The 20307-nt window shown below is 46.3% G+C and overlaps 1 protein-coding gene across 11 annotated transcripts in view; it reads left to right on the top strand.

Annotated features, from left to right (window-relative positions):
• The window catches only part of LOC144732348 (nuclear receptor coactivator 2-like), an 80225-nt gene that overhangs the window by 24859 nt on the left and 35059 nt on the right, over positions 1-20307 (top strand). For 10 of the 11 annotated variants that reach the window (XM_078613835.1, XM_078613908.1, XM_078613884.1 and 7 more), the window contains one exon: positions 19249-19357. In XM_078613835.1, coding sequence (XP_078469961.1) covers positions 19269-19357 — 89 coding nt within the window. In that variant the 5' untranslated portion in view covers positions 19249-19268. Of the gene's footprint in view, positions 1-14988; positions 16205-19248; positions 19358-20307 lie in introns of those variants that run through there. The other variant, XM_078613875.1, reaches the window with a different exon arrangement.

The raw sequence follows: 20307 nt of genomic DNA, 5'->3' as shown, positions 1-20307 counted from the left end.
CTGCAGTAGTAGGGGGACTCTTGTTGGCTCTGCTTAACTGATCCTGAAGTTCCAGTCCAGTAAATTAAAGCAGATAGTGATCATAATTCACTCGTACAATTGAATATCCTGTTTGTGTTGCACTTAATGCATTTGAGGCACCGAATTACCGATCTAGCTTTCGGGCGGTGAAAGCCGCAGCTACTAATAGTTCATGTCTGGGCCGCGGCCAGAACAACACTGTAGAGCCCGCCAATGCACTGTGCCGGGGAGATATCGCTGGGCCCTGGCTGGCTTTGTTTTTGCTTCCTAAAAATTGCTCTGCGCATGGCGGCGCACTGCTAACTCCCCGCCGCGTTCTTCAACGTGTGCATGCGAGCCCCTTTTGCACTGTATGGGAGGGAGCAGGGGGACATTGTGTGCCGTCCCAAACACTCGCTTGCCCGGCGTATATAGAGCTTGGCTTCGGAAGCGTTGTTACGGTGTGACAGAATGCCCCCACGCACTTTTACGGTAGAATGTGGCCCCTTTGGGTGAGCCATTGCAAGGTCGCTAGAACCGCGTTCTTGTTGTGAAAGTGCACACAAATTCACGGTGCCGTGTATCCTGATGATGCCACTTGCCAGAGTTGGCCAAAAAGCTGAACGCAAAGGTGCAGCCCAGACAACGTCTTACTCCCACCACTTGCTGTGGAAAGAGCCTCTACGACAGAGAGATCCAGAGAATCCCTCCCGCAGGGTATCACGGCCTCCTTGTTCATCTTGCAAGAGTTGGGAGTACCTACAACTTAATGCACCATAAGCGGTCTGCCCATAGACTGACTGTGGTGGATCCATTTATACTTATTGGTGGACAGAGGCATATGCATTTATGCAAATTAAACGTAACATATACTTTGTCAGGTGTTGTATATCTTGATGTCACTGTTGCCCGAGTTGGATGTAGGATTAATTGGCATTGCCAGTACTGGGCAAGTTTAGCTTGTCATATCTGTTAAATGTTTCACAGTATATATTGTATCAAAAGTTAGTGTACACATACAAGCCAACTTCATGAACTCGATTCACATGTTGTTGTTGAATCTTCCTCTTCGTCCGATTTTTGGCAGAAGTGTGCCACTGTCTTCACCATCAACAACGGGGCAAATAGCCAAGGGCGGTCCATTTTGGTCTTTTCGTAAAAACTAAAATTGTAAATCTGGCCCTATATGCACATGCTGCTCTATTGCGTTATACGCTTATGCTTTCGGGAGGATTAATTGTCTTCATGCAAGTGTGAAAATTCACCGGGATTCATGGCGTTGGCATGCCTTTTGCCAATCTCGTCAAATTAATGCGAACGGTCATGCGTATGGAGCTACCAGTTGTAACTAATACATGACGGAATGTTTTGTAAAAGAGTGCGTGTTGTACGGTGTAGTGTAAACAAATGGCTCCAACACCCTCGTCAACAACACTGGCCCTTCGAAGGTCGCGAGAACAGGCACTGCCTGTATTTTCTTCTTTTAAAAGGCAGTGGTGTTCTTTCTGTTGAACTGTGTTTGTGCACCACTGCCAATACATCAGTCAATCAATGCAACATCTCCCAATTAATTTGTTCAGTGTAGTGGTTAGCATATTGCACTACGAACCCAGCCAATAGCCTGGCCATAGATGACATCAGTGGCAATTATCTGAATCGGTTCTGGGCCTGCGCTGTGTTGACTCGGGCCATGTAAAAGTGTCCTTGGTGCGTTGTGTAAACAACACCACGGGGGAGAAAAATTGTGCAGCCTCAATTATGAACATTAAACAACGTATTTAATATGTTGTCCATAATTGAGGGCGTATATTTAATACGTTTGTGAAATATATTGCCGAAAACCAAGCATTTCCAACTAGTTAAATGCAGCAGCGAATGCTATGCGAGATTCAGCTGCACATGCTTATCCTTTAGCCACCAGACCCGAGCAATCAGTCGCACACACTATCAAACCCGAATTGAACAGGCATATACAATATCTGTGTGTTTTATATTTCTTCAATTCAATCAGGCAGAGTCAGTAGGATATTGACAACATTGAACTGCAACATGCTTATGTTTTTATAAGTGAACATGTTTAATTAATACCTGTTGATGTGATAATTTCATATGTTGCCGATAATTGACGATTAATAAATATGTTATTTAACATTGCCGATAATTGAGGCTATCCTAACCAAGCGTATTAATTATATCGTCAAAAATCAAACGTTACAAATCAAACATGGCAACAAATATCACTCGAAAAGTGATGGCTTATTTTTTGCAAAGCTAAGCATGACATCTTTTCTGTTCGCTTGTCAACAGCCGGTACAGCTGGATTAGTGGATCTCTCTCTCTCTGGGTGACGTGATGCCCCGTCAGGAGCGCACGAATGAGCCGACCCGAAATGGGCTCGACAGCCAAAGAGGCGAAGGATTTGATGAATAAAGCACCCACCACTGTCGTCGACCTTTTACAAGGGTACCGCCATCGCACTGATGCTCAATTGCGGCGCTTAGCATCGCCGCGTCATAGGTCGTTACATCGGATAAAAAACCAGATACGTCGGAGGGATCTTTCTCAAGCTGGGCTCTTTGAATATTTTAGTGATCGATTACTCGACCGATAATTATCGGTTCTTTTTGCAGAATTATTTTGATAACGCACGACAGTGGTCGGGGGGGAAAAAAAAGCCTCGCCTGTGTTCCGACGTTTCTAAGTAAGCGCATTCACGTGAGATTAAGAATACATCGCCGAGTGAAAAGGTCTGATTTGTGAACATACATCAAAAATGGCAGTTACACCACGCACATGCTGCACTGGGTTGTCGACGGTTAATTGGCCAGGGCTTGATATGTGATGGTCGGATGTGAAGTACGATTACCGACGACCTTAATTAATGCACGCGCATTCATCTGTTTGCATTGTGCTGGTTATGCGTACCATTGTCATAGCGTGCAATACGAGTTATGTGTACTTTAAATGAGCGCTAATCTGTGAAAGCACACACTTTGTTCTTGGTAATGTAGCTTACGATGTTAACCCCCGTCACCAGCTGTGCAGTAATCATCGCTAATGCGAATGTCTGCCAACACTACCAGCCTATACCAGTGGTAATTTGTGTCAGTTCGGATAGTCGCAACAGCTTCCGCGGAGGATAATGCGTATAAACAGACTGTTGCCAGCCTATGAACTCATAGATGCTCTGTGCTTGTGTAACAGAGGATTGACCAAAGGGCTGCACGGTTTGCCCATTTGAATTGGCAGCTTGTTTTAAACATTCTCTTATGGATGAGGGCCTCTCCATGCCATGCGTGCCATGGGGGGGGGGTGGGTTATTTTATGATGCTTAACCACATTAGTCGGGAGAGCACAGATGTGGCAACGTAGAGGTATAGTACAACAATGGATTCTGTTGCACTGCCCTCTATACTGCCCACCACTTGGGCCCTTAAGGACTGTGATGACAAGCTGTTTGTGTTCACAGAGATAAAGGGACGGCTTCGCCAGCCAGCCTGGGTTGCAGGCAGGGTTTATAACACTGCATTGTGCAGATACCTCATTTATAACTTGTGTCAGTAGTTAGTGCATGGGCCGCTGCCAAGGTGTAACTGGTTAGTGCGCTGGATTTGCGATACAGAGGCCGCCGGTTTGATTCGATCTCCTTGTGTGACAGAAACAATGGACACGTTTCTTATATCCCTGCCCACCTCTATAGGAAACGATAAACTATTTTTATTTTAGGTAAGGCCTACTGAGCTATGCAGCCCTTTTTTCAGAAGCGACCTGGTCGCAAATGTGATGGCTCAGTGAAGTGGCTTATCACGTGGAAATTGTATAGCAGCCAAATACTCTAAACGCATGTTGATTCTAAATGTGGAGGGAAAGTCAGGAGGACCCAGGGAATAATCCACGCGACCACCGCAAGAGAGACACGCAAACTCCAAATATGCAGGCGTCAGGGTCGAAATCGAACCCATGAGCTCCTGTGTACCAGGCGAGGTAGTTAACATCTCCTAGCCACCGTGGCGCCCCTCAGCAGCTTAACTAGGTAAACCACGGTTAGTTTATCGGCAGGTCACGCGCACTGGGGTAGCGTGTGTACCCTCAACCATTCCAAGATGTCTGGCGAGCATGGAAGAGGAGGCCGTTTGTTATGTAAAGGGGGGGGGGGGTGTAGATTTCGCTCTAGTGGGGAGAGGAGGGGGAGGGTTTTTCGCTAGCAATGGTGTGTGAGCATGCGATCACAGGTCTGCACCTTTTAAATTCTTGTCACTTGTGCTGCAATGGACATCGCACAGTAACGTTTTAGCTGAAGAAACGTGCAACTTGAAAAAAAAAACAAGTAGCTCTTGTATGTGTGCTTACCCGGGCTTGTACACGTACAATACACTGAAGCGTAGAGCCAAGTTAATGATACAAACGAGCTTTGTGGTCAGCAGCACTTCACTGACACTACTGTAGTGACGTTTAATGAACTACAGGAGTGGCTGCACACTGTGATCTCGCCGGTTTCTTCTCACCGTGATTTTTAAACGCTTTGTCATTTGTCCTGAAGGAAGCTTCCGTCTTGAGTTGCACAGCCCAGGTTACGAATCTGCAAGGTGTGAGGGGGCATCCCCAGATTTTTTTTCTTCATTCTTAAACGAGCATCTTCCTGCAGGGCCACGCAACATGCGCAGGGAAGGCTTTTGGGGTGGGTACTCGGTGCCGGACCCTGTCCTCTACCCACACATCCCCACTCTATTGCCTGCACCGGGAGATGGGTGAATTTTCTTGCCCGTGCCACTGCAGGTAGAAGGGCCTCCACTAAGATGGAGCTCTAAAGACCCCCTTCCACGCTGGCCAGAGACACCTTGGAAGAGGTTGGAGTACCCATGCTTTTGCCTTCCAAATACCACCTGCCGATCGACTAACTGTAGTGAACCCCCCTGTATGGTGCTATGACTTTTAGATGATGCTTTTATGTATGAAACGTCCACTCCGTTTGCACGTGTGGAATTCGTAAACGCATATGAACATTTGGGGTCCCGAATAAACAGAAGTCAAAATCTTAATTTATTTATTTTCGGCGACTCCGTCCCACCGCGCACAAAAACGCCGCGACCCATCTGGCGCGGATCATTCTGTTGTCGTGTTGTCCAAGCGCAGCGAGGACGAATGCGCAGAAGAAACAAAACTTTGAAACTTTGATTAGCACATCGTGTAGAGCTTGTCGAGAGGAATAGATTGCAGTATCGTTCGCCTTCAACAGACATACAATGACGTCGCAACGCAGTTTATGCAAGAGCCGGGGGCTTATGTGACCCCGGGGTGTCCCGCCATAAGGTTAATTTATGAAGTCGATTTTAAGGCTTCACATGTCCATCAAATGCAGTACAACGACCCATATCCGAGTGTCGCATTTCCGCCTTGAGAAATTAACTGCCCACGCCCTGTGCAGTATTTGTGCTTAGTGTAACTCAATTTTTTGTATCTGTTTACAACAACAACCTATTCGCATATCCGCATATTTCTCTGTGTCCATGCCCCACCACCCACTGGACGCTTGGTTAACAATTCTCTTGGAGTTGCAGAATGCCCGCCTATACCTCAGTCCCCAGTTGGTCAGACATGCAGCATACGGTACTTGATATCTGGCATGATTAGATTTCTGTTCAGCGTAAGAATGGGCAAACATTTTTTAGTCCATTTACACACAAATGCACATGTGAAAACATCCAACATCATCAACCGTGGCCAATCCACCGCTGGATGAAGACCTCCTCAAGCTGCCGCCACCCCTCACGATTCCGTGATGTAACGATCCACGCAGCGCCTGCACGTCAAACTTATTTGATCGCTCCGTCTCCCCGATTAAGGCCCTCTCGGAGGCGATCCATCCCCTTGGCTGCCACTCCGTTATTATTCTTGACCATCGACCATCATCCCTGCGAGCAAGGTGTCCTCCCCACTCACATTTCTTCACCGTTTCAACGTAATTTACGAACCCGCGTCCGTTCACAATTCCGTGCGTTCCTCTGTCGCTCAATGTAAGTCTCGAGCATGCATCGCTCTCCGTGCTTCTCTGCGCACTTTTCACATCGCATGTTAGTGTTTTTATATTGAACTTCTGTGGCACCGTACGGAGCCAACTATGCTAATCGGAGGTGTTAAATGTGACATTCGGATACGTACCCACTTGTTTGTTTTTGCAACATAAGTATCCTGTGTTGTGCCCGACGAGGAATAAAAAGTTATTTACGAAGTGATCTATATCACAAATTGAATGTTTAGAGGTTTGTTTTTTACATTTGGAAAAGGACATTTGTCGGTCATGGCTGAAAAAAACTAAAACAACATGGCACGTTGAGGTTTTTGTTACGTTACAGCATATAACCATCTGCATGTGTGTTTCACCGAAAAAGATAAAGTCAAACGTCCTTGTGCTTTCATCGCGGGTTTTGATAGTGGTGGGGGTAAAGTGTGGTTACCCTCCCCTTTCCAAGACGTCTGGCCAATATGAAAGGGTGCCACGGTGGCGAGATGTTAACTACCTCGCCTGGTATACGGAAGGTCGTAGGTCTGATCCCGACTGACGCTCGTATATTTGGAGGCTGCATGTCTCTCTCCCCGTGGTGGCGTGGATTTGTCTCCGGGTCCTCCGGTGTTTTCCTTTGCATTAAGAATCAACACTCCTTTAGAATATTTGGCTGCTATAAGTTTCCACGTAATAAGCCACTTCGTTGAGCTATCTTTTGTAGCCAGGTCGCTTATGAAAAATAAATATTTTCTAGCTCAATAGGCCTTAGCTGGTAAAAAAAAAACATAGTTTAGTTTTGAGTTCATAGTAGGCCAAAACAACTCTCTGGAGGCCCTCTTTTAGAGCTCCCCCTCGGCCCTTCTGCCAGCAACGGCGTGATCTACATATAATTGCAGGGCTGCACCATTACCTTGTTTTACTGATAGGACTGGCAAGGGTTGCTTGTACACTGTCATGGGGAAGCGAAGGATCCCCCCCTTCCCCCACCAGTACAGTACAAAAACCGAACCATCTAGTTCTGCAAGTAGTCGGAGTGACGACGTCGTCCAACACGTTAAATAGTAGCTCCTCCTCACTTTGCTCCATCGGAAGGGATTAGTAATGGCTAATCTGCTCAAGCTATCTGAATGTCTTTTTTTTCTTCTCTTGGATGCTATGTTAATCCAGCCACCCACCCACCCCCCTCTCTCCACTTGCAAGGGGCCAGGGTTTGCTGTATTCAACATGGTTTTTGTGTGTGGTGGGGGGGGAGCGGTTAACCCCTTTTATTTGTGCAGTACAGAGATCCCCGTCCACTTGACTCGCTCCTTTGCGTCGACAACAGGCTGCTTAGGAAACGAACGACGTCTGCCGGCCCGGCCATCCGACGGGCGGCCAGGCTGGGCCTTCCTCCCGCCACGCAAATGGACGGGGGGGCGGGGGGGGCTACAGTGCGAGCATTCATCATGCGGCGGCGTGGCGCTACCCTAAATAGTTATTGGTGTGGAGGGGGTCTCCCTCCCCAGTCCCCCTGCTCGGGTCACCGCGCATTATACTCCCGGCGCGGCCACCCCCTCCCCATGTGTGCAACTCTACACAGAAATTGGTTGTGGTTTTCGACAACGTATATCAACCCGCGTCTTTTTTTTTTTCTCGTGACATTAAAGTGCGACCAGCGAAGAATATAAACGCTAATAATTAGTCAAACCACGGCTCGATCAGACTCAGAATCTGTATCCTGGAGAAATCCAATGAGCTACGAAGCTTTCCCCCCCCCTCCCCACAGATGCCCAGTAGGGGCGGGTCAGAAAGTTACAACAAATAATACAGCCAAAAACGCTCTGAGTGCAAAGTATAGGACAGGTGAAGGCCTACACACACCGTGCAGGTCGTGGGGGTTGTTTGACCATACTTCACGCTGGTTGCTAGAGTTGCCACTCGTGCTGATTTTCTCATGATCGTCCTTTATTCGTCGACTGCTGTCCTAAAGAAAAGTGTTCTTTGGGACATTAACATTTCTGGGGGTTTGGCAGTTGCGTCGTATAATACAACACGCCTAACAAAAATGCATTGACACGTAGTTCTCTCTCCTCTTCTGGTATCGTGAGATTAGTTTTTGTCCCATGTGTCCACATTTCTTTTGAACTTCACAGATGGCAAGCCTTGTGGCCGGTGAGAGAGTTGACGATCCAGTACCCGAGAGTTGTGGTTGCGAATTTGAACTCGGGTCTTCCTGATTGAAAATGCTGTGCGATAACCCCTGCACCACTGCCGCTCCCAAATTTCATGTCGGCAAAGATACCTTGTGTGCATAAAACAATATATAGTAGGGCACCGTTTATTCACTCAACAAATGACAAAGATGTAGTTTGAAATCTTATTAGGTTCAGCAATACAGGTAAAGGTTCAGCCCTGAAATTGCTGGATCATACCACTGCTGGAAGAAGGACCTCCACTTCAGGGGGCAGCAGAGAGCCTCTCTGGAAGGTTTTTTGGCCTACTTCCTCACGCTGGACAGAAGTCTTGTAGGAGGTGGCAGTACCCACAACTTTATCCTACCGCACGTGACCCTGTGGTTACCCTGGTTATACTCCTGGGCGGACAGACGCGGTGGGGTAGGGAATATTTAACACACTTGGACATTGTTGAAACTGCCGTGCCAGGAGATCGAATGGAACTGGCAACTGCTGAATTGCAAATCCAGTGCGCTCACCATCACACCAGAGCAGCATTCCCTGCACTAACTATTAAAACCAGTTATAAATTGGGTATCTGCACAATGCTGCAGCGTTCTGTCACCACAACAGCTCCAGGCTGGCTTGGCGTAGCGCCCCTTCATCTCTCTGCCACATTTGCACCATGCGCGCAAACAGGTTGGTTATAATCTTTCGCGGGGTTACGTGGTGGGGCCAGTGCGGCAAAATCCATTGTCGTCCTGGACATCTCTCTCTCTGATCCTCGAAATCTTCTGCTACAAGCATGAACAGCCCCCCTCCCCCTCCAGGCTGTGAAAAACACGTTTCTCGTTGACGTGGTGTACTACAGTGAGTACCTGTTCAGCTGACACATCGTGGTTGCCAGGAAGCCACAATTTTTTTCCCCTCTCCTCCACCGCCACCACCTCCCCACCTTTTTGTTTGTTTGTTGCCAACGCCATTGCATAATACGTGAAGTAGCCGAGGACACAGTGAAAAGGTGTTTGATGCGATTATTGTGTTGTGTGTGTGTGGGGGGGGGGGGCGTTGGGGGGGGTGAGCGGCATTGAAAGCGCGACTTGTGCGAGACTAAATCCTGCGCCAGCCATGCGAGTCGTAATCAAGTCCTAATGTTGAAGTGAGAGGTGAGAGTCGGAACGGTATGACAATGCAACGTTGACTGTCGGTGTCGGCCTCCCCTTGGGTTTGAATCGACCTGGCGTTTTTGTACATTGCCCTATCCTCTCTCTCTCTAGCGTAACTCCGGTAGGACGGCGGCGCATCATGAATTTGGCCAATGTTCATGGTGCGCAGTGACAAATTAACATGTGGCGGATTCTTTTTCTTCCCCCAATTGGATTTTAAAGTGGCGAATTCAAAGTATTTTAAACGTAAATAAATACCTGTAGATTTGATGGGGCTATTAATATGTATTACTCTCGCCACGGTAATACCTTGATGCCGTCCAAAGCAGATGGCTCCATTTTTTGGCCATCTGTTGTTACCATTCCGGATTAAGAAAAGAAAGCACGAAGGGTTGGTTGGCTGCCGTTTAAATTGCAGCCGATATAAAGGGGGAAAATAGCGAACTGGTAGGATTTTTTGGGGGACGTGGCGGGTGATGGTACGGGAAAGCCGGCGAATTATTCTAAAATCCCTTTGTCATTTGCTCCCCATTTGCCATTGGGCTGCCTGGCACACACACATTGTGGCAGCTACTACTGTACAATGCTGGCCTCTGCGCTCGCCTGTCCGCTCGGCGGACGTGACGGCGATCTGTTTATCCCACTCTCTCTCGTGTCTCTCCTGGTCATGTGTTGAATTTATTCTCCCCGTCCACATGCTGCGGAATGTGCCTTTGGATTCGGGCGGCAGCAGTGGCGGAGGGGCGTGCACTTATTTATTTGTGCGCAAGTCCCCCCCCCTCTCTGCCTTCGTGGTGTTTATCCAATTTTTTTGGGAGTTTTCAAGGAGTTTTTTTGTGTGTGAATTCCGCGAGCCCTTAAACCCGTATGGGCCACAGTTTTTTTTGCTTCATGGCGGCGGTTAGCGGGACAGTACGTGTCGCGTGTCGCCCACCAACTGCACGTCGGCGGAGGGAGATCGTGACTCCCGTGTTTTTAAAACGTGCAATTTATTAAGCTAAAAGCTCATTGGTTAGTTTTGCCTGCCCGAATGAGTATAGTTTTGCTTTATCCTGGACGAATCGGCGTGAGTGTTTCATGACATCGTAATCGCACTCGGGCTTTGTCAAGGCAAAATAAGAAAAGTTACTTGAGTATTAACTCAAACTGGATCCAGAGAGATGTTTGGCTGCCGGAAAGTGACAACACTCCAGAGCTAACAGTTTGTAATCAACTCTCTTGTTAAATATTGGATTGCGGATTAAGGATAAAAGAAAATTATTTACAAACTTGTGTGTACTCCTCTGTCAAAGTCCCACCAACATTTACCCCATTTGGCCTTTTAAATTACACATTCATTTCAAGCATAAATTCAATTTACAAACTGTGACCACATAACAAAATGCCATTACAAATAGCTTCTAGGTAAACAGCATAATTGTAAAGTTTATCGGCTACATTTTAATAACAATAGCAGTCAATTATTAATCTGCATTATTTCCATCTCACTGCCATTTTATTGTGTGTCATGTGGGCTTTTGGTGGTGGAATTGTGGCATAGTGGTTGGCTCGCAATGCTCTTCCAAATTCCAGTTACTCGAGTTAATTTTCCTGGCCACGACCAACATCAGTGTCGATTGATATCTGGAACTGTTGCTGGGTCTTCCCCGAAGTCGACTCAGCCTTAAAATTACAACCTGATGTGGAGTTAAAAATAAGCACTGGGGAAACAAAGGTGGTCGTGTGTGGTGCTGGCGATATCACCCTCATGCTAACTTTAATAGGTGCTCACCAACAGTACTTTAGCCAGTCTATTCAAAACTGAACAGGATATCGGTGTGTTTTTGGATACTCCAGGTATTTGATCAAGTTTTGCCCTCCGATGTGATTTCGGATTGTAACCGCGGGTGTTTGGCACGATGTCCGACGTTTCGCTCCACGTGCTGGGAGCTTCAGGAAGTGAAGAGGGAAAGGAAATGGGGACGCTCCCAACAAGTGGCGCAAAACGTCGGAGGACATCCTGCCAAAAATCACGTAGCGGTTCCAACCAGAAAACACGTCGGCGATCCACACGGCACAACCACGAAAAACCTCCACAGAATCCTCCGCAGTCGTATTTAATGAAGTTAGAATGTGCACGCCGTGCGAGAGCCACCGTATTTGATGTTCGACCTTGTGGCCGGCCGTGTGTTTGCTCCTCTGTTGGTCGAGTGCCTCTGTTTGCTTTTCTTCTTCTCTGGATGTGCTGCTGCTTGATGGACTCTTCCCCTGACAAGATCACATGGAGCGTGATGATGAATCAATCGGCTTTAAAAGTATACTCTAGTGGGCCCCAAAGCTTTTTTATTTTCATCTATATATTTTTTTTAAGTGCCATTTGTTTCCCCGTCGGCTATTTCTCTGGTGTGGTGGAAGTAGGAGGCTGGTATTTGCATGGAAAATAGGCAGCGCACACCGCAGTGTAAACGTTTAGTTGTGCTTGTCAAATATTGACTGGGCCGTGAAAACAAACAAGGGTTAAAAGATTTTTCAAATTGTTGCATGCTACTGTGGGGTGTGTAGACAGTGACATGGAGGTAATTTAGCCTTCAGCCATCAATTCCAATGGTCCAAACTCGTTCTGTAGATATAGCAAGTTGTTCCACTTCATCATCTGCTTTTTTAATGTCTTTTTTTTCTTAAAAAATGCGATGCCCAATCTTGGGAGCGATACGTACATATTTCATCGTCGTCTTCATCTACCATCAACCCCATCGTTGGATGAAGGCCCTCCCCAAATCGTCGCCATCTCTCACGATTCCGCAATGTCATAATTCACCAAGCACGTAAACACACACACGATCGGATTCCGTCGCTCCATCTCTTCAGTTCGACGTGCTCTCTATATATAGCGCGCGTTATGTATAACCTTTGCGAGCAGACGAGCGATTGCCGAGACGGTCACGTTTTCCAGGGAGACACAGGAGAATACAGTATGCATGACGGCTTGTGTGATGATGCTGTATTAAGCTGCGCCGATACGTTCATACAGACGCACGCACGCATAATACTGTGCTTCTTTGCGCATGTCCCTATGGACCCCACTGCTAAAAATAATGTTTTACTCCCCTGTGATGAAGCTATACTCGTGCCCTGAGTGGCCCAGCCCGAGTGGGAAATAAATAAAAAGGGAAAAAAGCATGAGGATACATGTTTTTTATTTTAACTATCGCAACGCCGTGGCTGTCGGGAGTTGTGAGCGTATGGCGCCGTGAATTCCTACGGGCTTTCTCTCTCGTCAGCCGGGAATCTGTGCCGATGTCACAACCCCTTGAGCTCTTAGCATCATCAGCAAACAAGGGAGACAAGCTTGTAATCTGCCCTCTCTGTTTATCTGCAAAAGGTTATTTTAATATCTCTCCAGTGATTAGCTCTGTTCGATCAAAACAAGTTAGTTTCAAGGTCCAAACCATTTATTCTTCCTCGGCTACAGCAATACTTGCAAATGCATTGAACTTTTGTTTTAGCGACGAGACAGCGGCTAATATATTTTCTATATTTGAAAGACTAGAAAAAAATGTTCAAGCAGTTCTACTATTTGAAGAAAATTGACAGTGGTACGCTTCTGTGCGTAGGCAATGCTTGGCCTGTGATGTGTTTCGGGTTTCCATGCGTGCTGTTCTGCGGGTAGTATGTAAGCGCTTGCGTCGTTATTTTAGACTAAGGCACTTCATGGACGGAAGTAGCCAGACTCCCGACGCCAGGTGGGGCCACATGCTGCAAATGACCCCCTTTTCTGCCAATAAATTACAACCTCCGCAGCAGTCGTGCAGTGTGCGAGCACACCGAGCCAAATACCCTGCCTCTGTGTTTTCCCCTGGCCGACAGCTCCTCCCTCCCTCGGTTTTCAATTTGCTCGGCCCTCTGTTTGTTGCAAATGCAGCCCCTCGCCTCTAAATAACCGAGGGACGTCAGCGCTGGCGGCGGATATATCCGCAGTCTGCGTTGTGGTATTCTTGCGCAGAGTGGCTCACCTTTATTTGTTTGCAAAATTGCACGAGCTTGTCAAACGTTAAAGGTGCATTCCTGCAATTGCTTGCTCATGCCGCCGCTGCTGGTGGAAGGGCCTCCACGTGAGGGAGCTCTTAGAGTGACCTCTCTAGATGGGCTGTTGGGCGACTTGTTCACGCTGGCCAGACATCTTGGAAGAGGTGGAAATACCCGACCCATCTTTTACCCCACTGCACGCAACCTACCGATAACCATTGTTGAATTAATTTAAACTGCTGGAGGGATTTTTTTATTTAAAGCTTTCGTGACTGCAGGGATTCATATTTTTGGTTCTTTCGGTAAAGTCACGTAGAAGGGAAATAATAAAATAATAAAAATATAAAATAAGAAAAATTCTAGGACGTTAGGAAAAACCGCCACTTTTTAAAAATTTTCTTGCTGTGGATTTCACACCTGATGATGATTGCTTGTGTTGCAGTCGAAACTTCGTGAGAATTTTTATTTTTTATATTCTTATTATTTTACTATTTTCCTTCTACATGAATTTACCGAAAGAACCAAGAATATGCTGGAGGGATTTAAGAAATGTCCCATTGTTCCAGCTGCCGTTCCTGAGGATCGAATGGAGCCGGCGACTTCTGGATTGCAAGTGCAGCGCGCTAACCATTGCATCACGGCGGCTGTTGTTCGGCAATTAAGATTCGTGGTCGCTCGTCAAAGCTCAGAATGTCGTTCCAGCGATGTCAACGAAGAAAAAGGTTGACCGCTGGATTGGCGAGATATTAACGAAGGCTGACGTTGCGTGATTAATTGCTTCATGGCAACACCTAAAACGAGACGAGCATTGTTATAATTGTATTCATTGCAGACGCTATGATTAAATTGGCATTTAAAAGCCCCTTGATGAATGAGGCTCAATCGGGGAAAGCTTATTAAGCAAGAACATTACTGTGATGGACTCCTCTGAGTTTGGTGCTGCATTAACTTGTTTTCCCGAGATTGGTTATTTACCATTAATATTAACGGCGATGGATAGTGGTACGCAGCTTGCCGATTGCCTAATGCATCACAATAGGAGGCCTCTTAATTGTGCGCGTAGGGAACAGCTGCACAACGCGCCGTTGCCATTTGGTGTTGAGCAAACATTAAGCCAATCTTGGGACGCAGATATTAGCACCAGTGTTGATGTTGCAGCAGTAGCAGCAGCAATGCGCAGCTGCCACCCGCACCAGCGTGTTCATTGTCTCTCATTCGTGCAGAGGAAACATTCGGATCGAGCCGTATCGTTGATGCGAAATTGGGAGTTGACATGTTTTGTGGTACCTTGAGTACGAATAATATGGGTATAACGATGCATTGATTCGACGCGAACAATTCGATACATTCGTCAATAACTGCCTTTTTTATAGTGTAAACCAAATATATAATAGGTGACATTTCGGGCAACGGTCCTTCATAGCAACATAAGTAGAGAGATAAATTTCGATTTAAAGCTTTCGTGACTGCAGGGATTCATCTTCTTGGTTCTTTCGGTAAAGTCACGTAGAAGGGAAATTATAAAATAATAAAAATATAACTAATAAAATAATTCTCACGACGTTTCGGCCACAACGCAAGCAAGCCGGCGTTGTGGCCGAAACGTCGTGAGAATTATTTTATTATGTTTTATTTTTATTATTTTATTATTTCCCTTCTACGTGACTTTACCGAAAGAACCAAGAAGATTGAGAGATAAAGTTAAGGGGTGGAGACTACACTTCATGCTGTGGGGCCTGATGAGAATTAAATGTAAGAAATGTCCGACCAGGTTTTAAATTGGCATATGATTCGTTACTTAATCGGAGCTGCCAAGTAACAGACAAACCCCTTAAATAATTAATCAGGGTATTACTTAATCTAATTTATATAAAAAAAGTCGAATTATAAAATGTTGCTGGCACTTTGGATTGTGGGAAGATTTGATCTTGTGATAACGAGGCAAGATCCACACAGCAATTTAAATAAAAGGAATCCAGCTGCCCGGCATTCCTGAGACAGATAAGTTTTAGGAATGAACTGTGAGGTGGTACGCATATGAAATACAAATGAAGAAATTTAAACTTAAAAGGTGTAAGCTTTGTCTGGTTTTGATTAGCCAATCAATTTTGATTCTTAAGCACACTATATATTCATTCATCAGATCGCGTGTGTAAGATTAATTCTTGAGTTCATGATGCATGCACAGAATTACGCGTAAAATAATCATCTGCCTTTTTTTCCCCGATTCGGATGTTCGTATATGCAATCGCTTCACCAGACCCCACCAGCCGCTAGAGGTGCAACTTTTACCACTGAATGAGATAAGAATCAATTCTCAAATCGAGACAATTGAATTACGACCAGAATCATCTTACCGCTAGTTTTTGTTGCACTTCGTGAATTGGCACTCGTTGATTGAGTTCTGGCTTACCAAAAAAATCTCTTTTGCCAAACCAAACCCAACTTTCCTGTGCATGTAATCTCTTTGCCAAAGTATCCAACCTATTTCCCCGGTAACTGAAGTGGGTCACCAACTACGGTTCCACTTCCACCGTGTCCCAAGACAGCCTGCTGGGATGGCTTTGCTTGGTGTTTTAGGAGAAAAGGGAAATAACTGGGCAATAATTAATTATATATTTTTTGTACTCCATGAGAGAAGCGGCGGGTGTTATCGCTCGATAAAGGAGCTGCCCTCGATGTGTGGTTTCCGCCATCCCAAAAGCATGCGATGGGACCCGACGATTTGCTACCTTGCATCGTAAGATACTTCCTGAACACGCCTGCATGCGAGTGGCCCTCGCCTCACCATTTGCTAATTTGCGAATGCCGCTGCATCGATTGTGAGTGGCTGCCGAGTGTGGATACGTTATGCTGTGCAACTTGCATCTGATAAGGTACGTTTGAGGTCCTGAAATGATTATAGCCTAATTATTGTTTCCGTTTGTGTCTTGCAAACTGTGCCAACGATGTCAAAATGTATGCACCGATTGCGTTCTCATTGGACGTGCTGACTGGCGGAGCCGTAATTGATTTTACTGAGCAGGGGTTGACGATGGGTGGCTATTTGGTAGAGTGAGCGGCTCACAACTCGGAAGGTTGCCAGTTCTAATCCTGGTTTTGGAGGGTTGACTCAGCCCATCATCCCTCCGGGGTCGATAAAACAAGTGCCACTTTTTGGGGAAACCCTAACTACCCCCCCACACCCGCGATAATGTGGATTTTTTACCGTTCGCTCAGGGCTGGTGGTAAACTACAAACGAGCACTGCCTCGATGCTCATTTGAGCAGGAAATAACTTTTGCTTGACTATATATGTCTGCCTATTGGTTTCAACTTTTACCGCCATTGCTGCTACTGCGCCCTGACATTCAACATTGAGATGCCTTACAGAGTGGTTCTGAGGAGGAAGGACATTGTGTCACGTGTACTTTATGGGATTCTGTGCGGCTTCAACACGCTGTTGTTCGTTTGGTTCTCCTCTCCGCTGGTTCTGAGAAGGCCAGGCAGTTTCCAAGGGTCTCTGCAGGTCGGACCCACAGGGCAACTTGCCTGGGGGGGCCGTGTAGACGGCTCCGCGCTCTTAATTTTCCGCGTATGGCCAGTGTGTGTAGGAAAGGAAATGATGCGTGGAAAGTTTCTTGTGCTCGTTGGTAAAAGACAAAAAAAAATTGTGGGAGAGAAAAAAAAGTCATACATCCTGTTGTCAACGTGTTCTGCGTTTTGTTTTTACATTTTGCATGAATTTTTTAGTTTAGAGAATTTACCTATTTTGGAGGTGTCTTTTGTTGTTGTTGGTGGTTAAGGTGCGTGTGTTCTGGCGCTTAATGGCAGTAGTTGTAATCCATGGTGACTGAGGCTTTGTGTGTTGATGAAATGCCATTGGTTAAAATGTCGAATGTCAGAAGAATATGTTGACACACTTGGCGTTTGTAGTACAGTATTACAAAAAAAATGCCTGCCAAATAATGAACAGGGCCACACTGCTCATCAGACTCATAAAATTCAACACTGGTTTAATAGTTTGTCTGTTTAAACAGATTGCTGCTGAAAAATAAAATATTAGTTCAGAAGGCTGATGGAGCAAAATTGTAAAATGTCTTGCATGTTGTGAAACGGATCTTGATATGTTTGGATGTTGAGCAAACTTCCCTGGGGGGGGGGGGGTGGTGGAGGTTGTTTTGAGAGAAAAAATGTTTTATTTAAGAAGTTAGGTATTTGTGAACTCATGTCATATCAAGTTCACAGATCATTTGGGTTTTATTGAAAATGTAAATATCAAGTGTGATTATCTCTAACGTAAACCAGCCTGAGCCTCGTATACATCACGTGACTTCTGTGGCAACACCCACTCTGAATCCCTCCCCCTCACGCCGCGGCCCTCCGTGAAAACAAACGCCGCTCCGTGCAGCAGCGTCGAGGCCTTTTTATTTCGCCTCTGCCTCATCCTAATCTCTCCCTGACCCCTTTGCTCCCATTTCCCGATTTCTTTTCCCACTCTTTCTCTACTCTCCCCCCCTCTCCAATTCCTTTACCATGTTCCCATGTATTACATCCTCGACTCTGCCTCCCTCTCCCGTGGAGTGCCACGAGTTAAACGGTTTATGCTCATCCGCTTGCAAGATGTTTTGACTACCCGCTCATTTAATATACTAAGCTTTGCATTTGCACATGACTAATTACGAGCTGCGCGATGATGCATCAGTCGACGAGTGAATATTTATAAATCGCTCCTGTCAGGAAGAATCCAGTGTTTTTCAATTTTTTAATCGGTACATGCGTTTGGCTCCTACATTTGCCACAACGTAAAAACAGATAATTTGTGTTTGAGAAGAATCCTGACAATTCATCAAATATCAAGCTCATGTGGGTGTATCGGTACAACATGGTAATTCCACTGCTGTATGTAAACACCTGGGATGCTGCCGTGGTGCATTGGGTTGGCACACTGGACTTGCCAATCTGGAGTTTGCCAGTTTCCTTTCGATCTCCCTGAATGGAAGTTGAAGCAATGTGTGAGTTTCTTAAAATCGCCCTGTAATACACCCCCTTACCTTTTTCTACTGAAACACTTCATCAAACAAATTGTTTGGTGATCCTCTGTTGACAGTGGTGCACAAGGACAACTTAAAAAAACTCTAAACAGGCATCAATAGCATTGCCTTAAAAGTAAAAAAAAAATAGGGCGATGTTTCAGGCAATGACTCTTCAGAGCACATTTCCTGTTCAGACACTCTTATTGACGAATGAGAGTTGTTTGTTGTTAAATGCTTACTTCTGCTTTCTACACGTGTCATAACAAACACCACACTGAACCTACAGCAACGTTGAGACCTTTAAAACAAAGCATACTTATTTAAAAAATGACAATTGTCACTGCCATTGCTCAAGGGAGCTATCCTCTTTTGCTGCTTAATTAAAGCCTCTGAGTACACAGGCGATTGTGCAATCTGTTTGCCCTACTTGTCACGCGCCAGAGCGTCGTCTGCCGAGCAACACCTTAGACGGCCTTGTTCGATGGCACTCGACCTGGGCTTCGGAGGTCTCCTTTACGCCTTTTCCACTGGCATATCTGAGCCGTGCCATCAAGAGGAGGAGGCCCTCTTAGTAACCGGTGGTTTTGCTATTTGGCTATTCGCTGAGATGCGCCAGAAGCAATCTCAAACTGTAGTTTCATGAGACATCTGAATCTGCTCGTGGAGCCAAGCAGGAGTCAGGAGCGGGCCCAATCATTTTCGTCAAGAGAGACCCGTCCGTCATGTGTGACGTCGGCGGCGGCAGGGCTCAGGTCACTGCAGTGGACAAACGGCGCTGTCCCTCTTGAGCCGCTCCGGGGGCTGGCTCGGCACGGCCCTGGCGTGGCTTGGTTGTGTGGTGGAAAAAGAGGTGTTCGCGGATGACTCGATCTGAAGGTGTTGTGACCTGTTGTGGCGTGTGTTCAGGTGGTGAGCACCGCGGAGACATGAGTGGCCACGGGGACGGCTCGTCGGAGCCTCCCACTGGGGATTCGCGCAAACGCAAAGGCTCCTCGTCCTCGCCGCAAGAGCACATGTAAGGGCAACTCATGATCATCATCATCATCAAGCCGTTGTCGACGCACAGGAGGTGATCTCATCGCTCCCATCTCCATTGTGGTTGTCCTCTCGGGCAGAGTAGGCCACACGTGAATGGAATGGGCCAGACGTCTAAATGCAGGATTCTTCTTTAAAATTATATTGTAACTTGTTGAAGCTTTCTTGTGTGTAAATAAAATCAATTGTTGTGTTTTAACGTGTATATTGCTTAGCACCTTGGGTTAGCCAGTGTCGTTTGACATTGACATTTTTGATTCCTTACACTATAAGAGGAGAGGTCTCTTTTTCTGGACACATTGAACACCGTGGCTGTTACGAAATGGCCTGCATATCTCATCATGAGCCAGCAAAATAATTCCCATTGTATAGGATGTATGTTTCCCCCATGTAGACGTTCCCCCATGTAGACGTTCACAGACTGTTGGGGCAAGTGCTGTTAGCCTGCACTTATGAAGGTCGGCACGGCACTCGAGAGGGTGGGTGGCCAATACCACTCGGCCACCTTTGTCTCGCCAGTGCTAATCTTTACACATCACACTAGGTACTCATTTGAGGCTGGGTCGACCTAGGAGAAGCCCATGATTGGTTCGGATTATCATCACTGATCTTGGCCGTGAGCAGGAATCAAACTTAGGTCGCGGGGTTCTTAGCGCAGCGCGCTGATCGCTGCATTACCGCTCCCAACTTCATGAGCAAGCTGTGGCATGGGATATTTTTTGCATAAAAACTTGTGATTGTATAAAATAATTTCTGATGGAAAGAGATCGTGGCACAGCTGTCCTTTCCCTTTTGTATATGCAGCTGTGACAGTCGTTCGATATTGTACGCAGAAAGAGTAAATGTCAAAGGTGATGTTCGTTTTTGAAAGCAGAACTATCTCACATGATACGTGTGTGTTTTAAGTTTTCCAAGGAAAATCGTTCGGGT

Source organism: Lampetra planeri, chromosome 2 (assembly GCF_965212315.1).
Source record: "Lampetra planeri chromosome 2, kcLamPlan1.2.h2, whole genome shotgun sequence".
Classification (NCBI taxonomy): Eukaryota; Metazoa; Chordata; class Hyperoartia; order Petromyzontiformes; family Petromyzontidae; genus Lampetra; species Lampetra planeri.
The sequence above is the reverse complement of the archived record's forward strand: the minus strand, read 5'-3'. Positions and strand labels throughout refer to the sequence as shown.